Source organism: Pelophylax lessonae (assembly GCF_965119305.1).
Source record: "Pelophylax lessonae genome assembly, chromosome: 1".
NCBI classification, from domain to species: domain Eukaryota; kingdom Metazoa; phylum Chordata; class Amphibia; order Anura; family Ranidae; genus Pelophylax; species Pelophylax lessonae.
In genome coordinates, this window is record NC_138768.1 from 842195834 (window position 1) to 842219200 (window position 23367).

The 23367-nt window shown below is 43.6% G+C and overlaps 1 protein-coding gene across 1 annotated transcript in view; it reads right to left on the reverse strand.

The window, feature by feature from the left end:
- Positions 1–16343, reverse strand: part of LOC309544840 (kyphoscoliosis peptidase-like) — a gene marked incomplete at both ends in the record, with an annotated part of 53854 nt that extends 37511 nt beyond the window's left edge. The window contains 4 exons of the mRNA XM_082243823.1: positions 4362–4553; positions 9989–10106; positions 12264–12375; positions 15723–16343. Of these exons, the coding sequence (XP_082099949.1) occupies positions 4362–4553; positions 9989–10106; positions 12264–12375; positions 15723–16343 (1043 nt within the window). The remainder of the gene's footprint in view (positions 1–4361; positions 4554–9988; positions 10107–12263; positions 12376–15722) is intronic.
- Between the last annotated feature and the right edge of the window lie 7024 nt (positions 16344–23367).

Genomic DNA, 23367 nt, shown 5'->3' on the forward strand with positions numbered 1-23367 from the left:
TGGCAGCGCTGCAGCGTAACTTCGGCCTTCCCGCTCACCGCCTCATATGTGACGTGCCCACAAGGTGGAACTCCACCTTGCACATGCTGGAAAGACTGTGCGAGCAGCAGCAGGCCATAGTGGAGTTTCAGCTGCAGCACGCACGCGTGAGTCGCTCTGCGGAACAGCACCACTTCACCACCAATAACTGGGCCTCCATGCGAGACCTGTGTGCCTTGTTGCGCTGTTTTGAGTACTCCACCAACATGGCCAGTGGCAATGACGCCGTTCTCAGCTTAACTATCCCACTTCTATGCCTCCTTGAAAAAACAATTCGGGCGATGATGGAAGAGGATGTGGCACAGGATGAGGAGGAGGAGGAGGATGAAGAGGTAACATTTCCAAGGCTTTCAGGGCAGTCATTCGCAAGGGGCTCCGAGGGTGGGTTCCTGCACACGCAAACGCCAGGGACGCAATTGTCCAGCAGGGGCACAGTTCTGGAGGATGAGGAGGATGAGGAGGAGGAGGAGCTGGAGGAGGAGATGGAACCATGTTCACAGCAGGGTGGCACCCAGGCCAGCTCATGGCCATCACTGGTGCGTGGCTGGGGGGATACAGAGGACACGGACGATACACCTCCCACAGAGGACAGCCTTTCGTCGCCTCTGGGCAGCCTGGCACACATGAGCGATTACATGCTGCAGTGTCTCCACAACGCCCGCCGAGTTGCCCACATTCTAACTTGTGCTGATTACTGGGTGGCCACGCTGCTGGATCCCCGTTACAAGGACAACGTACCGTCCTTAATTCACTCACTGGAGCGCGATCGCAAGATGCGCGAGTACAAGCGCACGCTGGTAGACGCCATGCTGCTGGCATTCCCATCTGACAGCGGGGCCACAGTGGAAGCACAAGGCAGAGGAGGAGGAGGAGGAGGTCGCCAACGCAACCAGGGCACCGCCAGCACCTCAGAAGGCAGGGTTAGCATGGCCGAAATGTGGAAAAGCTTTGTCAGCACGCCACAACAAACAGCAGCACCAGCAGCTCAGATGGAACGTCTTAGCAGGAGGCAGCATTTTACCAACATGGTGGAGCAGTATGTGTGCACACGCCTACATGTAGTGAATGACGGGTCTGCCCCCTTCAACTTCTGGGTCTCCAAATTGGGCACATGGCCTGAGCTTGCCCTTTACGCCTTGGAGGTGCTGGCGTGCCCTGCAGCCAGTGTATTATCTGAACGGGTATTTAGCACGGCTGGGGGCGTTATAACAGACAAGCGCAGCCGCCTGTCCAGAGACAATGTGGACAAGCTCACGTTCATTAAAATGAACCAGGCATGGATCCCACGGGACTTTTCCGTACCTTATGCAGAATAGCAATGGATACCGACCTTACCCACCCATTGTTCCATTTTTGCTCTTTCTCACTCTTTTGGGGTGTACCCTCATTTAAAATTTTTGAAAAGAAGCAGTGTTGGCTACCTCGTCCTCCTCCTCAGGGCCAGATTAATGTAGGGGCTATTGGAGCTGCAGCTCCAGGCCCCTACCTTTTATATAGGCCCCGGGTTGGCCATATTCACTGTTACCGCTCTTCTGTCACTTGTAAACACAGAAGTCTGGCTTCTATGCTCGCTTCCCCAGGCAGCACCCTCAGAACCTCCCCACACAGCGTGAAGGCCGGACAAGGAGGGACAGTTGGCGATGCATGGATGTGTTTATGGGCTTCAGAGACAGCATCCCATGTTGAATTAGGCATGCATGGCTGCACCCTTCCTCCTCTGGGTGCATGGCAAGGCACGGCCCTTAAGGCCCTTCAAAATCCTCAGCACCAAGCCCATGATGCTGTTAATCCGGCCCTGGTCCTCCTCCACCGCCGCTTCCACCTACACCGCCCATAGGTGTGCGCAGCCTATTGCATTAAGGTGTGCACCCCAAAGTTGAAATACACATGCATGTGTTTGCCAGCAGGGAGAGTAATGTATCGGGGCCATGTACCTGTAGGCAAGGAGAAATAGAGCAGAGCAGGTCCCAGGGAGATCTTTCCCATCTCCTCACTGGCAATGCTATGTGCCCTAGGTGATTAGGGTGTGCCCAGGCACACCCAGCACACCCTGTGCGCACGCCTATGTCACCGCCACATCCACCACCACCTCAACCTCCCTCCTACTCCATATGGGCCTCGTCCTTCAGAGATGAAGAAGAACATTGTTTTATTTTTCTGTTTTTTTTTTGTTGTTTTAAGTTATTTCCCTATCCACATTTGTTTGCAGAGCACTTGCCATGCTCTTAATTACGTTTTGCTGCCATTTGCAGCACTCTAGCCCTTTCCTTTGGTGTTTTAGAGCCATTTTAGTGCCTTAAAGTTCGGGTCCCCATTGACTTCAATGGGGTTCGGTGTCCGGGAAAAGTTCGGTAAAAGTCCGGGACACGGACCCGGACTTTTTTTTAAAGTTCGGCCGAACCCGTCGAACACGGACATCTAGGTGTTCGCTCAACCCTATTAATGAATGATTCTTACTCTGAATGGTCTAAGGTTATCAGTGGTGTACCCCAAGGTTCAGTGTTGGGACCCTTACTTTTTAATATCTTTATAAATGATATAGGGTCTGGGATTAAAAGCACCATTTCAGTCTTTGCAGAGGACACCAAGCTTTGCAGTGGAATAACTTCTTTACAGGATGTCTCCAACTTACAAGCCAACCTCAATGCACTGTTTCATTGGGCAACTATGTGGCAAATGAGGTTTAATGTTGATAAATATAAAGTTATGCAATTGGAGGGCTAATAATATGCATGCGTAATACATACTAGGGGGAGAAGAACTGGGGGAATCCATAGTGGAGAAGGATCTGGGTGTTCTGGTAGATAAGCTTAATAATAGCATGCAATGCCAAACTTCGGTTTCCAAAGCAAGCAAAGTCCTTTCTTGTATTAAAAGAGGCATGGACTCCAGAGAAAGAGATATAATTTTTCCCCTCTATAAATCATTAGTAAGACCTCATCTGGAATATGCAGTTCAGTTTTGGGCACCAGCTCTAAAAAAGGATATCGGGGAACTGGAGAAAGTACAGAGAAGGGCAACCAAACTGATAAGAGGCATGAAGGAGCTCAGCTATGAGAAAAGATTAGAGGAACTGAATTTATTCTCTCATGAGAAGAGGAGATTAAGGGGGAATATGATCAATGTGTATAAATACATAAGGGGTCCATATATTGGAATTGGTGTTGAGTTGTTCACTTTAAGGTCAACACAGAGGACAAGGGGGCACTCTTTACGTCTAGAGGAAAACAGATTAAGTCTCCAAATATACGAAAGGTTTCTTCACCATAAGAGCTGTGAAAATGTGGAATAGACTCCCTCCAGTGGTGGTTCTGGCTAGCTCATTAGATTGCTTTAAAAAAGGCCTGAATTCTTTCCTGGGTGTACATAATATAAGTGGGTACTAAAAATTTTTTTAGGTAAAGTTGATCCAGGGAATATCCGTTTGCCTCTTGGGGGATCAGGAAGGGATTTTTTTTTTCCCCTGCTGTACCAAATTGGATCATGCATTGCTGGGGTTTTTTCACCTTCCTCTGAATCAACTGCAGGTATAGGATTGTGTACATGGGATTGTATGGTTGGGTTTTCAATACGGTTTGTTTGTTTTTTTTGTTGGTTGAACCAGATGGACTTGTGTCTTTTTTCAACCTGACTAACTATGTAACTATGGTTTTTGGTAAATCTAAAGGAAAAAAAATCCTTAAGAAGATTGCATAGTGTGTAGCCAGCTTAAGTCAAGGACAGGAACTCGCTGGATAGGGACATTGTGCCTAGTGCAGGGAAAGGTTCTGTTGGAGGAGGGGCAGAGTAGGAACTGATCACCTCTGTCACCAGCTAGGAGCCATTAAACCTCCTCTGTCAGATGCCGTTGGGCATTATAAGTGTTTTTGGTAATCCTCTGCAATTCCTAGTATGTGCTGCCAGGCCAGTTTGGCCGTGTTGGCAGTGACTCTGTTACCACCTTGTAGGAACTTTTCTGTTAATTTACGTAATAATTTTCTGTAATAATTTACTGCAATCCCTGGTCTCCATGTGCATTCTCACCTCTCTGAGTACCAAACTCCACAAGTGTAAGCTGAGCTACTGTTGTCACTGGCCCGAGTGAGTTCCAATGTAGAAATCACCAAATACAGAAATTCTGTATCATTTGTCTTTTGGTGGATGCTCCTTAGGAACACACTGTATGGGGGACCTTGGCCGGTGACAACAGTAACTTGGCTGAAAATCTGACTTCAGCTGTCATAACTGTGCTAACAGTAGGAAGAGCTCCTTTTTGGTACCCCAAATTAGGAGATACGACTTTTTTTTCTATGATCGATCCAACATAGTTTGGTTATGCTGACCTTGGTATGAATATCCCTTTCTGGAGGTCGACAGTTCCAGCCCCCCAGCAGGCATCTAGCAGGTACCACTGCCCAGCCAACTCCACTGCGTTCCACACATGATTGGACTTGGTCCGATGGAAGGCATCATTGTCACTGTTTTCTGCACCGCGGCTGAACCCCGTGATCTCCATGCACTGGATACCTATTTCCCTGAAGGGAAGAAAAATATTTCCATTAATAGGCCACTAAAGAAATACTGTATAAGTACTAAACTCATAGCTGTAAAATGATTGCAATAACTGGGGACCTCTCATGGTCTCATCCTGACTGTCAGGAATTTCATGTACAAAGCCTCAAGGTACAAAATCTCAGAGGTAGACAATCAAAACTGTTTTCCCCTCTTACACAGAAACCTTTTATCTTTTAAGGGTAACTCCACTTTCGTGGGGAAAAAAAAATAGCAAATAAAGAAAAAACAATATAGAATATACAATTGAGACACAAATCATATTGTAATTGAATGTTATTAAAAAATGACCTTTCCTTTTCAATCTACAGCTGTTGTAATTTTCTGAAAATGCAATACAATATGGCCACCTGGAGGTGTTCTGTACACAGAATGTATACTGACCACACCCCCAGAAACATCCTTTCCTGCTTGTGTGATTGGCTCACCAATTTTCCCAGAAGTCTGCCTAAGATACAAGTCAGATTTCTGGCATTCCCTGCAACAAAAATATAATTTTTGGTGATATACTCCCCATAGGAACATGTCTAAAGGGATGCAGGCCCAGCAGCTTCCCTCATTAGAGCCCTGCAGCTGCCACAGCTGATTAATTATTATGAAATCACTCCCATTTGACCCGCTCAGCACAGAGGAACAAACAATGATTTCTTCAGAATAACAAAAGGTAGGAATCTGCAACAAAGTTTGTTAAAATCCTTGTAATGTACAGAGATCACCCAGAGGGGAATGTTTTTTTTCTCAACAAAAGTGGAGTTACTCTTTAATGCTGAAGTGTTGTACACATATAATACCCCCCCTCCCCTTTTGCTAATTCCCCTGATCAACATGCCATTAAAACTGTTCAATCAAATCATTTGGTTTTCTAGAATTAAATCTTTGAAGACCTGTTGATGACATCACTGGTATTCTGGTATTGCACTGGGGTAGGTGGGAGGGGCCGGCAGACCCCCAGTAATTGCCACAGCACCCTGCCTTGGATCGTCTTTTACAAGTGCTGTATGAAAAAATACGTCCCCGGGATCTCTTTAGGCATGCATGCACCCCATCGCTGGCCACTGGGTGCTCCAGACTTTAGCTGTGCAATATTCTGATCAGTTGCTTGACCATGTACATCTAAAGGGATGCCGAGTAAGCATTCTTTTATGTAATGTTTGGGAACAAAATAACTGATAACAGAGAAAGCTAATAGATGTAAGAGGTGAACAATAAAAAGATTGATGATGATTGAGATCATTCAGGCAGGCTTAACCACTTACCGACCGCTCACTCGAGCTCTACTGTGGCAAAGTGGTTAGTTCCCGTCCAGCGACGTAGACCTACGTCGCTGGACTCCTCCCCTTGTGGGCTCGCTCCCGCTGTATTCAGTCACAGCGGGAGTCGGGCCAGGGGAGGAGCGGCGGCGATCGCCGCCGCTCTTCCCCGATCGTCGGGGAATCGAGTCTGGAGATCCACCCGCTTGTGTAAACAAAGCGGGCGGATCTCCTAAGTGACAGACAGGGTCAGATTGCAGGGTTCAGCATAGCTGAACATGCGATCTGTCCCTGTGTCACTCAGGCACCTCCCCCCCACACAAGTTAGTAAGCACCAGGCATACATTAACCCCTCCCTCTCCAATAAAATTAACCCCTTCCCTGCCAGTGTCATTTTTACAGTAACAGTGCATGTTTATAGCACTGATTACTGTAGTAATGTCACTGGTATCCCCAAAAGTGTCAAAAATGTCAGTCAAGGGTCCGATCTGTCCGCCGCAATGTCGCAGTCCTGCAAAAAAAAAAAAAAAAAAATCGCAGATCGCCGCCATTAAAACAACAAAAATGACAGAAATCTTTCCCTTAGTTAGTAAACGCAATAACTTTTGCGCAAACCAATCAAAATACGCTTATTGTGATTTTTTTTACCAAACATAGGTAGCAGAAAACAAATTGGCCAAAAATTAAAAAAAATTTTGATTTTTACATTTTTTTTTCGGGGGCAATTTCATATAAAAAAATGTGAAAAATATTGTTATTTTTTCAAAATGTACGCTATTTTTTTGTTTATAGCGCAAAAAGTAAAAATCACACAGGTGATCAAATACCACCAAAAGAAAGCTCTGTTTGTGGGAAAAAAAGGATGTAAATTTCGTTTGGGTACGGCGTCGCACGACCGCGTAATTGTCAGTTAAAGTCGCACAGTGCCGAATCGCAAAAAGTGGCCCAGACGTAAGACAGCAAAATCCTCCGGTGGTAAAGTGGTTAAAGTGGAGTTCCGGCCTCAAATACCTTTTTTAACTAAAAATACCCTTATAATACTAATCCATTGCCCTTTACAGAACCGCTATTCTCATACTTACAAGGTGTACAGTATTGGATTTTAGTCAAAATCGTACTTTTAAAAACGCTGTCTGAGCGCGACCATCTTGGATGTGGGCACCGGAAGCCGCAGTGTAATCTGCTGTGTCCTTCTTCCTGAGTCCAGGGAGTGTTCTGGGAGTTCTTCCTGACTCCAGCCTCCTGGGAGTGATGACAAACAGCTCCCAGGATGCAAAGCAAAGGCGGAAGTGATGTCGGTGGCCGTGGCCACAGAGGGGGAAGAAGGAGGAAGTACAATCAAAAATGCCCTGAAAATAAGTTAAAGAACCCCCGAAAAAAGTTGAAAATGCCCAATTGTTGATCAGCATAGCGAGCACTCCAGGAATCACTAAAGTTGAAATATAGGTCACAACTCCGCTTTAAGGTAGCTGCTGTACCTTCAAAGGATTATTTTGTGGAGATACAAGTTTGCAAGGAATAAAGATTAACCAGTTACAACACAGGAGGTTCAGCTTTAAAGTACTTGGGGCCAATAAGATAATTTAGGAAAATACTTTACACAAAGTCATAGTCCTTGAAAGCACAGTGTCACTTTGTAAAGAATCTCAGTCACATTAATTGGATCTGCTACTTTAAAAAAAATAAAGTGTGTGCCCAGCCAAGACCGTATGTTTCAATTTTGGATAGTGGGGGAGAGTTAGAACCTCTGGGGGCCACTGTGGGAGGTTGGGGGGCACTGTGGGGGCTGACGGCTCTCTGGGGGCACTGTAGGAGGTTGATGAGCACTGGGGGCCACTATGGCAGGTTGGGTGGCACTGTGGGAGCTGGGAGACACTGTGGACAGTTAGGGGATCAGCAACTGGCTAGAGGCCTGGGAGGAGGGAGGCCACGGCCCAGCAGTGGCACCAAGGGGTTGCTGCTCCAAATGACATGTTTTACCACTTTTGCTTACAGTTACAGGCAGCTGACAGTAGGCTGTGCCTAAATGTCAGTTTTAATCTGCAGACACGAATAGACCTGGACATACATTATGAATATTCTTAGTACTCCGTTTGCATAATGCAACTTTTTCTTTTCTCTTTGAGTTCAGTGATCCTTTAACAATGTTTGCTAATTGCATGCGTAACCCACACAGTCTCTGTGAGGCCGCCTCCTGCGCCGATGCCATTCAGTTAATTAGCCGAACTTGGTACGGTGCCAAATCTATCCAGTACAATAACATCATGACTCTCCGATATACGGTATGTGCTGTGATTCTGGAAAACGGAGCTCCGACAGTGCAAACTCTGTGTCAGATGTCATGCAGGCACCATTAAAGAACACATTCTATAATAAGAAGGAAATAATATTCCTTTGTTTTAAAGTGTAGGCTGATTCCTATTTCATTCTCATATTCTCAGTTTAGTCATAGTTGTATATACTTGTCAGACCTGTATATTAACCCACCCATTGCAAAAATGTCATCATTACTCTACTTAGTAGTAATTAGTCACCGTCAACTGGACCTTTGCTGTAATGTTGAAAACGTTTCACTTCCCATCTGGGTACCTTCCTCGGGTTTGAGTGTCAGGAAAATACATTAGCTTTGGATGAGCATCAAAATGTTTGACTAATGTTTACTCTGACTAATTATTACTTGCTATTCCATGACCTAGAGCAGGGGTCTCCAAACTTTCTTAACAAAGAGCCAGTTTACTGTCCTTCAGACTTTAGGGAGGCTGGACTGTGCCCAGCGGGAGTAGAAAATGCTCCATCTTTGGTATTAGGGGGAGAAATTGTGCCCCATTGTTGGTGTCAGTGGCAGGAATTATGCCCCATTGTTGGTGTCAGTGGCAGGAATTATGCCTCAAGGGCTGGATAATGCAAAGGGCTGCATCTGTCCCAAGGGCAAAACTGACCTAGAAAGTCCCTTCACAGGCATCCTCATTGTTAATACCCCATACGATGCGTCATGTGGTATAAGACACTTATCAGTGTAGCCACCCTGCCTTAAGCAGTCATGTCATATCAAGTGTATTACTGCCTAGCTGTATCCCGTTAGTGCTCAGTTTATGGATGGTTCTGTCTTAGCTAGATTTCTTGAACTCCAGCCTGATTGCTTACTCCTGACTGCTGTCAAGGAATGTCTCCAGTAATAGAGGGAAGGGCAATAGGGCTGGATTACAAATATTTTTTTCTATACCTGGCCAATCAATGGGAGTTTTAGTATCGATGCATGCTGGGGAAGGTTATAAATATGTGGCTTAACCCTGATGATGATCTTTACCTTCATTCTTGGGCTTAGGGAGGTGTTCTGTCACTTTGGCTGTCTTCCTAGGCAGGCTGCCTAGGGAGGGCCTACACGTGTTCTTGAAACAAGGCCTGGGTTTAAGGCTAGGGCTGTCATGTCTTGAAAAGAGAAATGTAAGCAAACTCTGGTGGAGGAGGTGTCATGGAAAGCTGGACTCTCATGGAGGACTGGTAACTCACTTGGGAGGATGAATAGAGCCCTGTACTCACCAGCAAAGTTTTCACTAAATTACAGAAACTCTGGGCTCAGCCTAAAGGCATATATTTTGTAAAGTTGGGATTGGAGACTTGAATCTGTGTGGGACAGCGCTTTGGGTATCTGATGCTGTAAACCAGGTGTGCCCAACCTTTTGAAGAGCGATGGCAACTTAAGCGACTTGGTAACCAGTCGCAGCCCACAATGAGTGGAGTGGGTTTCATTTACAGTGCCATCCCAGAGCAAGAGGTCTCAGGTCACCCCAGAGGGCTCTGCAGGCCACTGGTTGGGCACCCCCTGCCCTAATCTTTTCCTGGAAATGATAATGAATAAACTTAGTTTATTTAGTTAACGTGACTGATGCGCAATCCTTAAAGCTCCCCACTATTCACAATAAACTCATTGTAAATGTCAGCCTGCCTGACATCCCCCACCAGCCTCCGGGGGGTAAGGGACTGCTATATTAGCAAAAAGCCTCTTCTAACTGATAAAAATAATAAATAGAACCACATGAATGGGAGGTATTGGATCAGGGTCAGATTTGGCCTCCAACTAAGCCAACTCAGCTTCTTCCACCCTTGTTACTAAACCATAAATACTCATTATGAGATAGGTAGCAAACCTGCACATTGCTTTGCACAGTCCCGCATAACCGGCACACACGCCTTTTCTGGACTCCAGGACATCTTCTACTCTGTATAGCTTTGGAGAGCATCCAAGGAATCCTTCAATGTCGTAACCTGTTTAAAGACAATCATCAGAGTTGTGAACAGTGAAATAATTTAACTTCTTCGTCAGAGCCCTAATGGTCCCTGGAGACACCCAGTTTCACTGCTCTCAGTAGCTAAGCTCTCTTAGAAGAAGTGGCCCCACTAAGTTTAAGGCTGTTTCCTGAAAAGCGTTGGTCATATCTTTTTCCTTTGCTAAGCACACCATGAAAATGCATGGCTCTGTGTGGCCTAGCCACCTTCCTTCTAGAACAGAACAGGGGGGACAGCACAAGTAACATTGCCCAGCAGCCTGATTGCTGAGATGAGGGTGGAGAGGAGTGAAAATGGAGGGCATGAAACAGAAAAGGACTCCTCCACACACAAATGAATTAATGGGATTGCAGGAGAGGAAGAGGAGAAGATACACTCAATAAGGGGTGAGTAAAAGGAACATAGGCTGCAGGTCAATCCCACTGGGGAGGGAATGGGGCTCAGCAATATTGGGGCTCTCCAGTACTGACCAGTACAGATGTCAGTGTCCTTCAGCCCATTATGTACAATTCAGGGGCACTAGGTACACCACCTTTAGCCCTACCATCTATTCCGTCCTCTACTTCTCCTTCTGTTCTCCCCCTATTTTCAGACCCACTGATTTCCAAATGTTCCCAGGTACTGTATGCTGACTGTATATCAGTGGACTTGTTTATGGTGGTGTCAGTACAGTACTCATTGTATATCTGTGGACATTTTTATGTCGGTGTCAGTACGGTACTCATTGTATATCAGTGGACATGTTTATGGTGGTGCTAGTACGGTACTCATTGTATATCAGTGGACATGTTTATGGTGGTGCCAGTACAGTACTCATTGTATATCAGTGGACATGTTTATGGTGGTGCTAGTACGGTAGTCATTGTATATCAGTGGACATGTTTATGGTGGTGCCAGTACAGTACTCATTGTATAGCAATGGATTTTTTTATGGTGGTGTCAGTACAGTACTCATTGTATATCTGTGGACATTTTTATGTCGGTGTCAGTACGGTACTTATTGTAAATCTGTGGACATGTTTATGGTGGTGCTAGTACGGTACTCATTGTATATCAGTGGACATGTTTATGGTGGTGCCAGTACAGTACTTATTGTATAGCACTGGATTCTGGTGTCAGTATGGCACTCATTGTATATCTGTGGACATGTTTATGGTAGTATTGGTACGGTATTCGTTTTATATCTGCGGACATGTTTATGGTGGTATCGGTACGGTAATCATTGTATATCTGTGGACATGTTTATGGTGGTATCGGTACAATACTCATTGTATATCTGTGGACATGCTTATGGTGGTGTCAAATGGTACTCATTGTATATCTGTAGACATGTTTATGGTGGTATCGGTACTGTACTGATTGTCTATCTATGGACATGTTCATGGTGGTATCGGTACTGTACTCATTGTCTATCTATGGACATGTTCATGGTGGTATCGGTACTGTACTGATTGTCTATCTATGGACATGTTGATGGTGGTGTCAGTACAGTACTCGTATATCTGTGAACATGTTTATGGTGGTATCGGTATAGAACTCTTTGTATATCTGTGGACATGTTTATGGTGGTGTCTGATGGTATCAGTATGGTACTGACTGATTTGGGGGGGGGGGGGGCAATTTATGGATATTGGCTGCCAAGGGATAAGAAAGCAAAAACATTTTTGGAACCACTGCTCTATTGAGTCACTGACAGCATCTGGTTAATACTAAAGAAAATAGTTTTCAGGTGTCAGGCTTCAACATCTGTTGAGATAAGATATCAGCCACGCAGGGAGTGCATTGTTTTTAGTGAGTCAACTGACTCATAAACTTGCATTGTGAGAATGGGCGGTAAAGTGCAACCTTTGTATAGCACTGCAAAGCAAGGTTGCTTTAGCATCAGTACAGCAGTATTTACAGGTAGCTTATCCATTTTACATATGTATATAAAAAGTAACTGAAAATACTATTTATTCCCCTCAATATAGACCATGCTAAATAAGTTTGAACCATAACAGAAAAAAAAGTATAGCAGACAATTCCCTGAAGCCTTTGTGCTTCAAAATGGTCCCAATGTGAGATGAAACTCTGTATGACCCTGTCCTTCACCGAGATGCCTCTATTCATAATGCAACACAGGTAATATATACTTACCGATGTTGTGGCAAAGCCAAATCCATATTGCTCTTAATTTCTCTAAGCTGTTTTTGGATGTCACTGTAATTTTATGAACAATTTCCTGTACAGACAGCTTTTCCAACTTGGTCTGCAAAACAAGTCAAAGTATTGAGAGAAAATTATTACTATATTGCCCAGAGAACATTGCCTCGTTTAGAAGCAACTTTTGATAAGAGGTCTAATTTTTAACAGTGCATTCATGGTCAAAATGTAAAATCATATATTCATTTCCGCATTTTTCAGTTATTTCTAGCCTATTCCTAAAATCCTGAACAATCTTAAAGGTACATAGTTAGTCTGGTTGAAAAAAAGACACATCCAGTTCAACCAATAAACAGGGGGGGGGGGGGGGATTTTTTTTACAATCCTATACCCACAGTTGATCCAGAGGAAGGCAAAAACCCCAGCAAAGCATGATGCAATTTTTACCAGAAGGGAAAGAAATTCCTTCCTGATCCCCCATGAGGCAATCGGATGTTCCCTGGATCAAATTTACCTATAAATGTTAGCATCCAGTTACATTATGAACATTAAGGAAAAAATCCAGGCCCTTTTTAAAGCAATCTACTGAGCTGGCCAGAACCACCTCTGGAGGGAGTCTATTCCACATTTACACAAATCTTACTGTGAAGAATCCTTTACGTATTTGGAGATATAATCTCTTTTCCTCTAGACGTAAAGAGTGCCCCCTTGTCCTCTGTGATGACCTTAAGTGAATAACTCAACACCAAGTTCACTATATGGGCCACTTATGTATATATACATGTTGATCATATCCCCCTCAATCTCCTCTTCTCAAGAGAGAACAAATTCAGTTCCTCTAATCTTTTCTCATAGCTGAACTCCTCCATGCCTCTTTTCAGTTTGGTTGCCCTTCTCTGCACTTTCTCCAGTTCCCTGATATCCTTTTTGAGAACTGGTGCCCAAAACTGAACCGCATATTCCAGATGAGATCTTACTAATGATTTGTACAGGAGCAAAATGATATCTCTCTCTCTGGAGTCCATGCTTCTCTTAATACAAGAAAGGACTTTGCTTGCTTTGGAAACCGCAGCTTGGCATTGCATGCTATTATTAAGCTTAGGATCTACCAGAACACCCAGACCCTTCTCCACCATTGATTCCCCCAGTTATACTCCCCTAGTATGTATGATGCATGCATAGTCTTAGCCCCCAAGTGCATAACTTTACATTTATAAACATTAAACCTCATTTGCCACATAGTTGCCCAATTAAACAGTAAATTGAGACTGGCCATAACATTATAACCACCGACAGGTAAAATGAATAACACTGATTATCTCATTACAATGGCACCTGACAGCGGGTGGCATATAATTGGCAGCAAATGAACGTGTTGTCCCTGAAGCTGATGAGTTGAAAGCAGAAAAAACGGGCAAGCGTAAGGATTTGAGTGACTTTGACAAGGGCTAAATGGTAATGGCTAGATGAATGGGTTAGAACAAGTCCAAATCTTCAGCTCTTGTGGGATGTTCCCGGTCTGCACTGATCAGGACCTAACAAAAGGGGTCCAGGGAGGGAAAACCAGCAAATGCTGTGACAGGGTCATGGGCGGCCAAGGCTCAATGATGTACGTGGGAAACAAAGGCTGTTCCTTGTGGTCCATTCCAATAGAAGAGCTACTCTAGCTCAAGTTGCTGAAAAAGTTATTGTTGTTTCTGATAAAAGGTGTCAGAACACACATTGTACAAATCACAGGTTGTTGTGTATGGGGCTGCGTAGCCGCAGACCAGTCAGTGTGTCCATGCTGACCTGTGTCCACAGTCAAAAGTTCCTACAAAGGGCACTTGAGCTTTAGAACTGGACCACAGAGCAATGGAAGATGGTGGCCTGGTCTGAATTTAAGTTTTCTTTTACATCATGTGGATGGCCAGTTGTGTGTGTCACTTTGCAGGGGAAGAGTTGGCACCAGAATGCAGTATGGGAAGAAGACAAGCCAGTGGAGGGAGTATGATGCTTTGTGCATTGTTCTTCTGGGAAACCTTGGTTCCTACTGTAGCACTGTCCCCTTAGGGCTTGCTGTAGGATGACTTGTTGGGCCTCCTTTAATTACCAGCAAACAGTTACTTAGGGTACACTTCACATATCCCTCCTTACTCCCAATGGCTTGTTGCTCAATAAAGAGTCCAGGGGTGTTGGTTTTTAGTATTTATTGTGGAACTTGGATGGGAGAAGGAAATAGTTGGATACTCCGAATGAAACTATATAGATTGGATAAGGACAGCTCTCACTTGGTTGCTTGTGGAAGCAGTCTCACTGTTTAAACCATACTGCTACATGTATGGAAAGGGTTAAGTCTCCTTGCTCTTTCTCCAGCAATAGACTTGGTAATCTACTTTATCTTCAGGATACTCTCTAGCATCCCCTTTACTGACACCCATCTACTGACTTTTCTAGCTGCAGGGGTGGCCCTCAGGTCAGGCCCGATGATCCAGATCTGTACTCACTGTACTGCAGAATCAGATCCTTCCAGTGTCTACCCTTCCAGTCAGCTTTACAGGATCTCTGGGTACAGTTCCTCTCTAGCTCTTTAGGCCCTCAGGTCAACCACCTGAGGCCACATGGCACTTCCACAGAGGAGGAGGCAGCCAAAAAACCCAGAGCACATGTGCTCCTTTACTGCATTTATACAGTATCCCAGCATGCATCGAGGCATTTTCCTCTGCCAAATCACCAGGACTAGCAAAAAATTTGGGGGAGCATACCCATGTATTTCTAAAGCTGCTGCAGCTATGAACCAAAAGACATGTATATTAAAAAAGAATAGCGTGCACATGCAAAAGAAATTACTACCAAATCTGAAGACAGTCCATAAATAAAAATGGGGATTTGGTCCCACCATATGGCCATATAGTGCTCAAGCCCACTACTACGTCAAAGTACCCCATTATCAGTGGGTCCTACACTATCCATGAAAAAGAGATGAATCCAGCCTTTCTAACCCTTGGAGATAATACTCTGAACAATCACCAGGACTGTACTAAATGCCTGTGCACTCATTTGTCAGGTTTCCTCCCACTGTCCAATATGCCTCCCTATTGGACCAGTGTAAAACAGTCTTCAGACAGACTGACTTGCACCTGAGCACATTGAGCAGACCTCACTAGCAGATCCTGCTCTCTGGTAGGCAGACAACAATATAGGTTTACCTGCAATCCCTCTGGTAAGCAGAGAGGATTGAAAACTATACTCTCTCTCTAGCACCTACCTAGGAGAGTGCTACACTACTGTTCATTTGGATGTTACTTTGGAGTTCATGCCTCAATGGGTCAGGGCTGTTTTGGTGGCAAAACTTACCAAACATTAGGTGGGTGGTCATAATGGTATGGCTGATCTGTGTATATATACACACGTTACCCCTAAAGTGCTTTTTATAACCACTGTACATGTAAAAATAATTGGTTTTGGAGATACCTGATTACTTATGGCAATAACATGATCATCAATATGTCTCGCAGCACTGGCAGAGAAAATCTCATCCCTCTTCTTCCTCTTCAGAGATGTCATTGCAGGAACTATTGTAGCAACATCACATCTTGGGGCTGGACTGCCACTTAAATGTTTTACTGTATCTTTTTTATTATCTCTGTTTAGTCTTGGCTTAACTGTTGATACTTCCCTATCATGATCTTCTTGACCATTAACCTTGGTTGACCAGAAATGGAAAACCTCCTTCTGGGCTTTAGACTTGGAAGTTGACAATGTTCTGCTTTTGATATTTGAAACCTTTAGGACTCCAATCATCTTCTCCACAGTCACCACATCATGGGATGTTCTTGTAGAAACATGAATGTCAGTCTGTGCTCCGTGGAACTGATGTGGATTCCCATTCTGTATGTCCAAAGTTTGAGACTTGGAGGAGAAGTGAGATTCAACCTTAGCTTTGGTGATACATTCATGGTCTTGCTTGGCCTCAGATACCTTAGAAAATTTCTTGTAGCTGTTGTTGTTATTGTCATGTTTAGCCAAAATGACCTTCACAGTGGCAGGTTTTGGCTGGCTATTTTCGGTTCCATTGTTGTTAACACGACCCATCTTTATAGCATTAATGTGGAACCTGGTGATAGAGAAAAATAAATTTTTTAGTTTAAAGTTTATGTGAAATTTTTTTTAGTTTTGGTATATTGTGGAATGGTGAGAACCCGTTTAAAGTACTGATGAGCTCAGGTTTGGGCCCAAAAACAGTGGAAAACTGTTGCATGATAGCAGGCCCAGTCAGCTGTGGTTGTGAAATTCCCGGCTCTGCAGCCACACATACCAAAGAGGCAGAGATGCTGGTGACATCATTGACCAATGGCATTGTCCAGATATGGCCACGTGGTCACAATGGGCTGGTGACCTTATGTGGCCACGTGGGTCAGCGGCGTGCTATCATGTGACAGTCTCCTGTGGGTTTAGCCTAAAACCCTGTCCTTTGCAGAAATTGCATGGTTTGGGGGTCTTTTACAAACGTTGAAAGCTCTTAGTACAAAGGAAATAGACAAAAAACAGTATAGGCCCCCTCTTTTTTTTGTCTATTTCCTTTGTACTATTAGCTTTCGACGTTTGTAAAAGACCCCCAAACCATGCAGTGTTTTAATTTCCTAATATCTGCTTCCCCCTATACCGCGCTCTCTATCAAGGGAACACAGCGGACCCCCAGAAGACACCCCCACCTCAGTGAGAGGAAAATACCCTGGATCCCATCGTGGCACCTAGAGGGACGTCCGGGAGTCATCTAAAGGGGACCATTTACCTACACTAGACCCCAAGGGGTCATCTGGTAAGTGGGCTGAAATTAAGGTGAAGGATCCCCCACTTAAGTGTAAACCTGGATGCCTATGGTCATTATACCATTTTGGCCACCACCGAGCACAAAAGCACAATTTTATTTTTTGGAAACTATAAAAGACTGTCACATTTGGAACACTATACATAGACTATTATATAAAGTAATATGTTTATGCACCTGGATGTGTTTATGAGCCCAATACTCACTTAGTGCACAGTCACCTTATCCTACACTATATAATTTGAGCACTATTGGTGTTGAATCTATTTATATATATATATATTTTTACATGATAATTATTTATACGAATATCTTTATATATATTTCATTGCATTTATTATCATGCACTAATATTTGAGTGCTGTCTCCACTTTTTCTGCACTTTATTCAACTTTTAGTTGTTTGGACAAGCAGCTCATATTCATTTATTTATTTATTTATTTATATATTTTTTTTAACATACTACCATCCCCACTAACATATTGATCATAATGAAATTCCTAGGCGCGATCACGAGTGTTTATCACTTATTTTTCTCAATGCAGATCAGTGCAGCCCATCAGTGCCCATTAATGCAGCCTATCAGTGCCCATTAGTGCAGCCTATCAGTGCCCATTAGTGCAGCCTATCAGTGCCCATTAGTGCAGCCTATCAGTGGCCATCAATGCAGCCTCATCTGCACACATCAGTGAAGAAAAAAATAACTTATTTGCAAAATGTTATAACAGAAACGAAGAAAAATGATTTTTATTTCAAAATGTTTGGTCTTATTTTGTTTGTTTAGCAAAAAAATAAATAGCCCAGTGGTGATTAAATACTCGCAAAAGAAAGCTCTATCTGTCTCAAGAAAAGGGATAGAAATGTCATATGGGTACAGTGTTGCATGACCCTGACTAAGCTATATTGCTTTACCTGAGATAGAGAAAGCTCAGGGCAAATCTTTACAGTGGCTAAAAAATTATTGTTGTGTCCCACCTGTTGTGTTTTTATTCTGTTGACACAGTATTGCATTGTTTTGTAATATTGTATATCTGCTGACACCTAGTAGTGTAGATCCAAAGAAACTTTTTTTATTTGTGCATTTATTCCCTCCTTTTTAGAGCTAGTTAGTACAGTCCTAGCTACACTCTCCCTGCTTTCTTATATTTCTTCAGTTAGTTTCAGTTTCATCCCAGACACAGAGTTTAAAAAGAAATGTAAATCTTATACTTCAAAAGACTGGAAAAACATCCTCTGAATTATACTTTGTAAAGTGAAACCGCATTGGATTTAACTTCTGAGCCTTATTAAAGAGTTAAAGTGGTATTAAACCCAAAACCAGTGATATAACATATATCGCAGCTTAACATTTATTAGATGTGATGGCTGCATTCATTTTCTTTTTTCCCCTCTATTTTCACCTGATAATCTGGCCAGTAAGGGTCCTTTCACATGGGCGGTCCGATCAGATCCGCCTGTCAGTTTTTTAGGTGGATCTGATCGGATCCTCCATGCATCCCTATGGGGCAGCGGATGTCAGCGGAGCCATGTCCGCTGACACCCGCTGCCATCCGCATCCGATCCTGTCCGTGAAATCCGGACGGATGGAAACCCTATTTTCCCTCCGTCCAGGGGATTGGATCGGATGAGAGCGGACAGGCGGTCCGCTCTCATCCGATTCCCCCATAGAGAGCAGCGGGGCTCTGACACCTCCCTCTTCGCACACAGTGCAGAGACGGAGCTGTCATTCACCGGCTCAGCGGGGATCGGCAAATCGAACCCCGCTGAGCAGGGCACGGTCCGCAATGGAATGCGGACCATGTGAAAGGACCCCAACACTCCTTGTGTATTAGAGCACCCCCCCACTCTGGATAAGCATGCACAGGGGGACCTCTGGACAGCAGCATTGTTAACCTGGTGGGAGGGGAGTTCAGATGTACTAGCAGATTTAGATACACTAACAAATTGAAACCAATCTCCAATTAGCATGTTTTAAAGAAGAGCTCCACCAAAAAAGGGGAAGTTCTGCTTTAAGGCCTCCTCCCCCGGTCCTGTTTGTGAAATTGAGCTTTTGGAGAGGAGGGGGGAGCAGGTACCCAATTTTGACAGGTACCCACTCCTACTTCCGCTCTGACGCCAAGGTGATTAGAAGCGGAAGTTCTCCTTTCCCCCCTCCCTCCCAAAGTCTTCTGGGACACATGACAGGTCCCAGAAGACTGCAGCACCATTCACAGCACATGGCACTGCTTTCGCATGCACAGTGGGCACCCGGCTGTGAAGTCACAAGCTGTCGCACCCAGGTGCCCATAGTAAAGATGCCAGCGAGAGAGGACACAGGGAGAAAATGGCTGGGTTGAGCACACCGCTGGATCGTGGGACAGTTGAGTGGCTGTTTGTTTAAAGTCAGCAGCTACAGTTTTTGTAGCTGCTGACTTTTAAATTTCACTTAAGAGACCGGAGCTCCTCTTTCACTAGGTACAGTAACCATTTTATTCCTCTTGGGATAAAGGTTTTAAATAAAAAGAAGGCTGATCATTGTAAGCACTCGTCAGTGGTTAGTCTCAACCCTCTAGCTGCTGCATAAACAGAAAAGCTTGTTCTGTTGAAAAATAACAGACTTACTAGCAGGATCGTCAGGTGAAAATAAAATAAAGAAAGGCCTACAAAAGAAAACGCATGCAGCCATCATATCTAAGAATTAGTAAGCTGCAATATAGTGCACAAAGCAAGGTCCATAAAGACATGGATGAGTGAGTTTGGGGTGGAGGAACTTGACTGGCCTGCACAGAGTCTTGACCTCAACCCAACAGAACGCCTTTAGGATGAATTAGAGTCTCCAACATCAGTGCCTGACCTCACAAATGCGCTTCTGGAAGAATGGTCAAACATTCCCATAGACACACTCCTAAACCTTGTGGACAGCCTTCCCAGAAGAGTTGAAGCTGTTATAGCTGCAAAGGATGGGCCAACTCAATATTGAACCTTACGGACTAAGACTGGGATGCCATTAAAGGTCATGTGTGTAAAGGCAGGCGTCCCAATACTTTTGACAATATAGTGTGTATTATAAACCAACTGAATGAAGGGTTAATTAGTTTAAGCAACCCCAGTCATGTTGTGGTTTGTCCCAAGCCCGTCGCTGTCACTAGTACTGAACAATAAGGTCTTATAAATGTGAAGAAAAAATGTGAATTTTACAGAAAAAATGTATACAGTACATTAAATGTTAATAACTTGCAATTATTTTTGCATAGGTTGTTCATTAGGTGCTAGAACCTACCGGGAATAGAACAGGTCCTCTTATGTTACATTGTTTGTAGCTATGTGCATGTAATATCTGTATAGAGTGATGATTTGTGTCCTTGCCCTGTATTGGTTCACCTTACACTTAGAAGGACAGCTGTGCTATAATTAGCCCCTCGGTCCTACAGATGTCCAGCTTATGTTTGTGTATTATTAGGCTTGTGGCATTGTGCTCCTCGTGTTTTCCAAAGAACAATTAAACAACATGTCAGCAAAAGCCTTAACTGTACATTGTTTCACCCCCAGCCTGCCATTCTTCTTTCATATGGCTTCTATACCGCGGCAGTATCTCTCCCCCTTCACTTACTGCTCACTTACGAAACAGCTTGGACCTGGAGCTGATGTGCACTGATTGAGTTTGCCGAAATCTCACTGGGTTCATGCTTGTACAAGAGACTCACTCAAGACGAAAACTAAAAATGATAGCCCTGGAATGTGCCTGACAAAAAGGAAGTCAAAAATGGCAGTTGTGTCCTGACATTCCCTTTTAGGAACACCTGTCCATAATAAAAAGTATTTCCAAACCATAATGAAAGCCATGAAAAAGAATAAAAAAGGGAAAATGAAGGCACACTATGAGTTAACTCCAAGGAGTTGCATGACATCTCCTGGGCTTATCATTATTATTTATGTCTGACAGGTTTAAGGCTCTGCAACTCATACCTAGGGCTGGGAGAGAGGAGAAAGAGGCACATAGAATAGCTATGTCTGCCCCTCTCCTCTGATGCCCATTCAGTGGAGCCTTTGTATTTTGTGAATGAGTTTATGTAATACAAAGACTTCTGTGAATGGGCAGGAGAAGGCATAGCATGTTGAAGATGCTTAGACCTCAAGCATCAGGGTCAGGCTCCCGGAGATACAGCTATAGCCTTTTCCGGGAGTGCAATAAAACTGTCAGATGTAAATAGTAGAGATGCTCCCTTGCGGCCACATATTCTTAATCTAGGCTGCACTGATTATGGTCATGCATTGTAGATGCGTCTTCGTCTGTTTCTTGGGTTTGTTTTGTATTGTATGTGAAAAATTTCAATAAAAACTATCTGATTTAAAAAAAAAAAAAATAGTTGAGATAAGCCAAGGAGATGTCTTGAAACTCCTTGGACTTGGTTAATAGTGTGCCTTCACTTATTACAAAGGAGTTGAATTCCTGAAATTCAGCTGTAAAACAAAACAGAGCCATTCCGAAAGGCAATGCCATGCCACTTCTGAATAGTGGTGGAGCTTGCTTTGCTGCTAGCCACAGATTCTTATGGAGACATTAGATGAAGAGCCAGAAACACATACTTCCGAAAACATCACTTTATTACATCGAGTGGACTCCACTCGATGTAATAAAGTGACTTTTTCAGAGCAATGTATTGCCGGCTCTTCATCTTATATCTCCATGTTCCATTAGTGTTGGGAAGACACTCTGGCCTGGAGCACCATCAGTCTACCTATATAAATAGAAAAAAGCGGTGCTAATAAGTACCAATTTGTCAATATTGATACTGTGCAATACGCCAATCTAAATAGTGTTATTGTGAATAACAGAAAATTGCATAAAAATTGTATAAAAACACCTAAATGCCAATAGTGCATCAAATGATCAGTGAAAAACACCAAGACTGCTTATTACATAACATGGATACTTCTTGTGACCACTAGAAATCACAAAAGCAAGTTAAATATATAAATAAATGAATAAAAGTAGTCCATAAGTGATTATGCCATGTAATAAAGTCCCAAAGAGGAAATATCCAAAATAAGGAAATAAGTAAAGTAAATGAAGATATGAAGCCAATGTCTGTTGTCACCATGGTGCTCCAACAAAAGTGACATACATGTCTCCTTACCAGATAATGGTATAAAAACAGCCTGTATATACGATTCCTTACAGCTCCACTCTAGATAGGGAAATCCTTACTTCAGCGAGCCCCCATGGATATGGCCAGAGAAAGATGACACTGTTCCTGATGTTATTCACAACTGGGAACTCCGGTGGTACCATACAAGGAAAAGATGGGCTCGATAGTGTGATATCATCAAACCATTAATTAAAAGAAATAAAATAACACTCACATGAATAAGAAGAATTAACGCTCAAGAATCAAGGAACCCGGCCGGCTCTTGTGTAGCCCGTCCTCAGGGCAGCGTGGTGACGTCAGCACGCCGTACCCAATCAGTCTACCTCCATTGGGAAATCTGTCTGGGTGTTGCACTTTTCTTCTCATGACACATTCCTATTGGCCCATTACTATGATGGGCAACCTCACTGGGCTAAAAAGGGAAAGAAAGGAATGACTGGAAGGTGACATGATCGAGTGCTTTTCTGGTGAGAACAGACCACCATACAGCTATGAGAGTGAGGTTTTGGAGATATGTGAAAGCCTTTACTGTATACCGGCAGCAGTTCTTTTAACTTATGACCTCAAAGAAGTCTAAGAGTGAAGCACTATGCCACAGATTAATAGTTTAGAAAGAATTGTATTCCAATGTAGGATTAGGTAGCAGGAAAAAATTAGAAATCCAACACATTTCGGGGGTTTGAAAATCACCCCCTTTATCAGGGCTTGAGTATGGGAAAAATGTAGATGGACTAAAATGATGGTACAGTGTTCATGGTGTTTGAACTGGTATAACAGGGGGTGAAGAACTCATCAGCAGTCGCTTGAGGCTGCCAAACCAGCTTTTGGACCCCCAAAACATGTTGACTTTTCATTTTGATCTTCTTCTAGTCCCCACACATTGGAATAAAATCGTATCTGGACTATTAATCTGTGGTGTGGAGCTTCAATCTTTGATCTGTTGTTTTGAACTACAAACCAAGAAAAATGGGAATCCTCTGATGTGTAGAAGCTGCCTGCCCAACAATCCATACCAACACCATTTTAAATACTTTTGGAGAGTAACACCAATAGGCCAACCCTAGGTTCCAGAGCTACTTAGACTAAAGTGTGGTTTGGCACTCCACTCTTAGATCTGTTCATTTGCACTACAAACCAAGAAGACTATGGGAATCCTCTG